The 4,874-nt window shown below is 37.5% G+C and overlaps 2 protein-coding genes across 2 annotated transcripts in view; both read left to right on the plus strand.

The window, feature by feature from the left end:
• Positions 1-528, plus strand: part of LOC106013935 — a gene marked incomplete in the record, with an annotated part of 9,853 nt that extends 9,325 nt beyond the window's left edge. The window contains 1 exon segment of the mRNA XM_013090830.2: positions 246-528. Coding sequence (XP_012946284.1) covers positions 246-286 — 41 coding nt within the window.
• Positions 529-2,772: 2,244 nt separating this feature from the next.
• LOC101852984 (cingulin) overlaps positions 2,773-4,874 on the plus strand; it is a gene marked incomplete at its 3' end in the record, with an annotated part of 19,916 nt that continues 17,814 nt past the window's right edge. Inside the window, 1 exon segment of the mRNA XM_035973626.1 lies at positions 2,773-2,896.

Below are 4,874 nucleotides of genomic sequence, written 5' to 3' on the forward strand. Positions count from 1 at the left end.
ACATTTAATTTTAGAGGTTTACGTTTAAGGATGAATTTGACAGCGACAATGTTTCAAAATTAGGAAGGGAAGCAGTGATTATTTGATTATATAGACGCTTCGCCCCTGACATCAACAACAACAGCAACTGAAAACAAATCAACAACAGCAGCAACATCAAAAACAAACAACAACAACAACAACCAACAGCAGTGAAATTAACAACTGCTACAAAAATGACCATATTATTATCATTTTATTCGCAGTTTCTGTATCAATATCAGTCAAATGCTGCGGCAAAAAGTGAGATCATGCAGAGCGGAACAGAACAGTCCAGGACCAGGACTCTTGACTCTGACCCAGATTCCCCGACACGACTCGCCAAGCTTTGCCTGTCCCTCTTTTCAGGACTCGTCAACCCGATGATCTAGGCCTACCAAACAGTCTTACGTTACTGTTAGAATCTTGCTTCTCACATTTTAAAAAATATCAGTATCACTGTCCCCGTCGTTTTATGCAAGAACAATTCTGAAATTAGGCAAACTTGAAACTGAGCCCCAAAATGTGAAATTATGCGAGTCTGTTAATTTTAACAAAGAATGATAAAAGAAAATACATGTAGAATCTATATCTAATCAGAAATTATGCAAAAAATTATCAAATGTTGCTACATTATGCGGGGTGCATAAAACCCCGGGGACAGGTATCAGTGGTGAGTTTTGCCGTACCACACTTGCAAGTGTATAAGGTCATAATGACATCATGTGAGCGTGCGGGTCTCATATTAAGTTGGTTGTTCTCAAAATAAATTAGTTCACACACCGCGGCTCGGTTTTTACCTTATGTCTAATGTTAAAAAAAAAATATGATGGATGACAATCATTTTATTTTTCAATTTCCTTTATCAAAATTTGAGTCTGACTGGGTCTGTTTTCTTCCATGCCTCTTCATTTTGGTGTTGTATGTTTCTTTCTTTCTCTACAAGATCGATTAAAATCAAATTACAACCCAGCAATGCAATTTTCACGTGTTTCTTTGTTTATTCAAATTGTCGTGCGTTCTTTATGTTTGGTTTGGTTTGGTTTGTTTTAGCGAGTGTTTTACGGCACTTGCAACACAATAAGGTCAAATAAGTGTCGAAGATCAGGTGTTGCAAGAGAATAACAATAAATACAAAATAGAGGGAGGGTAGATAAGGTGGATAAATGTTTGATAGGGTAGAAGTAGAAGAAGCAAAACACACCGGAGCACCCGCCAACCACCCACTTGATTTGGTTTGCTTTGGTTGTGGCAAGTGTAAAGAGTGTAGCGTCACATACAGTGATATGTACCAGTATCCGTGACACAGCGGTTATTACAGGCACATCACTGCCACGCGTAGGAGACCCGAGTTCGATTCCCGACTGGAAGTATACCGACCTAGGCTTTTTGTAGAGTACCTCGAATCTATCTTTCTATTGGGATAATTGGTATTCCTCTCAGCTCACGTTGACCCTAAAAGGCAGGGTCAGAAACCTGCCTCCTAAATGATTTAAATTGTGTTGACGAGGGCGTAAAAATAATATATTATATCTACATTTATAAAAAAGGAGAGCTATAGGAAAGATATTTTATGCATTTTTCAAGTGTTAAAGAATTGTTCTCTGTGAATGTATATTCTGGGGACAGGAATAAAACCTACCAGCTTTTGTTATTTAACTGGGGTTGTTTTTGTTGTTGTTGTTGGTGGTTTTTTTGTATGTTTTGTTTTTCGTGAGTGACAAAAAGGGAGGGGGGGGGGGTAAAATCAATAAGCTATGTAAGGCTTGGCCTACAAATATAACACTCACCAAATCAATAATTGCGAGGTGTGCAGACAAAACGAGTTACTTCTCGCAATCCACAAATGGAGATATATTGGCCAAATATCGACATTAGGGTTAAATCTGTATTCTTTAAATATTAACATGCTTTTTAAAATTATTTTATACTTATAAATTGTAAAAAACTTCACCTATAAGCGTGATATGTATAGGCCTATCTACATGTATTCCTATCAATCTAGGGCTCCCTTCGGAGATGTAGGCCAACTCATCAGTTTTTGTCAGCATGTCGCCCAATGGCCTTCTGCACAATGTGCTCCAACCATGGCCAGCGAGCTTAATCAGAATACCCCACCCCCCTTTTCCCAAACCCCCCAAAATAATAAAACAAAAATTCCGCTACACACAAGAACATAGGCTAGTTATCGCATCACCAATCAATCAAAATTGACAAAATACCCGCCAATTAGGCTCTCTCTCTGGGCATCGATACCTATAATCTATATATAGGCCCTGAAATGTAGAAATTCCACTGCAGAGCATTGATTGAAAGTGAGTCCGTCTTAGGGGATTGTATAGGAACTACGATCAGGAATAAATGGGCCAGCTAGATCTAGCCAAATTGCAATTTACTGCTCAACAGTGTTCGAGTTAGGCTAGTGTGTACATACGTAGCCCCCACTCTTTCTTTTTCTCCACATGTTACATGATCATGTAAATAATACCGCGCGCGGTGCGTGGATTAACACAGAAGCCACACGCGCGTAAGTAATGTTGGGCAATATTGACAGGGTTTCATTGGCACTTAACCTCGGCCGAAACTGCTCACAGCTAAAACAGCTCTGTCCACGGTTCGATACATCGATCAATAATGTCTATTGACCTTCTTTGTCAAGGGTCGAGAAATCGCTATTAATGGCCGATACTCTTGGCGTCTCGTTGACTGGCAACTTGTCACGTGATCCTATCGCTTCCGTCAAGATGGCGGTTGTTTACTCCTGATACATGGTTGTTCTGTGAGAGTTGATGTGCTCGTCATGGATAATGCAGAAGTTACTTAACTTTAAAAAGTTTTGATTTTTATGTTCTGATAGTCCAGCTTACAACTTTCGAAGGTGAAATTTTAAATTATCTGTTCAAAACTGTTTTCTTTCTGTGTTTCTGTACTTTTCTTTCAAACACGGTTTCAAGAGTTCAGACAAAACCTGCATGCAGACGATAACTGGCGGGGGATGAATTTCGATTGTTTGAAACATTTTACTGTCTAGTCTAGATCTAGATCTACATGCTAGAACTTGATCTAGAGAAATCTAGATCTAGATCTAGAATCTATGTTTTGTGATGATGGCACATGTGGCTGAGTACACCAGTCTGTACCGGAAAGTGTCGGTAATTAATTGTGAATACAGGCTGACCAACAGGGATGGTGAAAGCTTTTGGGCGGGTGATTTTGTACTTTCGTTTGTTAACGTGAAGAGTAGGGGGGTTTCAGTGGACTTGCCCCCCTGACCTAATAAAAGTATGGAGGGGGGGGCCCCCCCCCCCCCCCCCTGAATTTTACTATATAGACTTCTAATTTGATGTTTTGCAGTTAGGTTGCATCCCTGTTCTTTGTGTTGCCTCTAATATATATTTGGTCATCAAGACTTCTGGATTTCTTCTCTGGATGAAAACAAATGAATTGTGGACTTAAACGAACGGAACTACAAGATCTCCAGCTGTTCTTACTTTGCTGCATTTCACCTCGTTAATCAGTTCTTGATGAATTTGTGTTGTGATTATTCATCAGTTGAGGTGCTTATTTTTTTACTTTTATTCTCACGCCCTCTGCAACTACACATTAAAATGTTTGTATTGAGCGACAGCAACGCTTTCCTCGAAAGAAGCGCTTTCAAACAAAATAAACATGATGTGCCCAGGGTAGTAGAATCTAGATCTAGATCTACTTTTTAAAAATAAAAGTCGGAAAATAAAGCATCTAAGGACAGGCTAATTTCTTGAGAATTTTTAATTACAAATAGCAGTACGAGTTATAGAATTATAAAATACAACAGTTGTCAGTGATACAACAGAATTGATTTCCCAAATCCACTTAAATCTGAGTTAGAAGTTGTAAACTGGAAGATTGCAGTTTTATTAAAATGTACCCCGAAACTTGATTCCCTTAACACCTTTGTCTTTCCATCTTATGACACATGTGACATTTTCTCGTTGTAACCTTTGTGCGCAAACTATTTTCAAGAACTGCACAGAATTATTCACTTCTCACTGGACTTCCTAGACTAAGAAGAGGGAAATGGAAAGTGTCTGCTTTTGTCAGCTTGTAAATCTTGCCAGGCATTTATAAGAAAATGCATTGATCTAGTGTTGTTTATTCTCGCTTTCCTTTTTATATGGTCTGGCAAGGCACAATAAGAAGAGGCTCAAGTCTTGAGAAATTCTCTGTCTGTTTTATTTTTTTTTATTGATGGGGGTAAGGAAATACTCTCAACAAATTATATTTCTCTCTTTTTTCGCATGGTTCGACATGACATATGGAACGGCTCTTCGCTAAATCTTACCTTTGTCTTTAACTTTTTTTGTATTGGGAGGAGTTGAGCAAAGGCTTGAATTATAGATCTAGCAAGGTATTTTCGTCTTTATAAAACATTATAATTATTTTGCTATATATAAGAAAAGATTTTTAACTAATTCTTTACATTTTTTATTCACACTTGGCTTAGCCTGATAGAATACTCTATCATCTTGTTCTTTGCCTTTCCTGCTAGATCTCAGAAAAAGCTGGTTCTTTAACCTGCAATGCAAGTGATTTTTATATATTATGTAGAATTTGTTATTTATGAGTGTTTTCTTATGATGAGTCATATATATAAGAAAAAAATTGAAGAATATATACATGATTATAAGAGAAGTTTTTTATATGCTGTGCCATATTAAAAAAAAAAACTACACACAGACACACACAGAGAAACTGTTAAAAAAAACTTTTTCTTATGATGAGCCACACAAAAACTCCTAGAAAATTCTTTATAAAATCTTTTTTTCATGCTGAACCACAGCAGAGAGAATTAATTGTTATAGTAATTGGGCCTT

The sequence above is a fragment of the Aplysia californica genome, unplaced genomic scaffold, assembly GCF_000002075.1.
Source record: "Aplysia californica isolate F4 #8 unplaced genomic scaffold, AplCal3.0 scaffold01567, whole genome shotgun sequence".
NCBI classification, from domain to species: Eukaryota; Metazoa; Mollusca; class Gastropoda; order Aplysiida; family Aplysiidae; genus Aplysia; species Aplysia californica.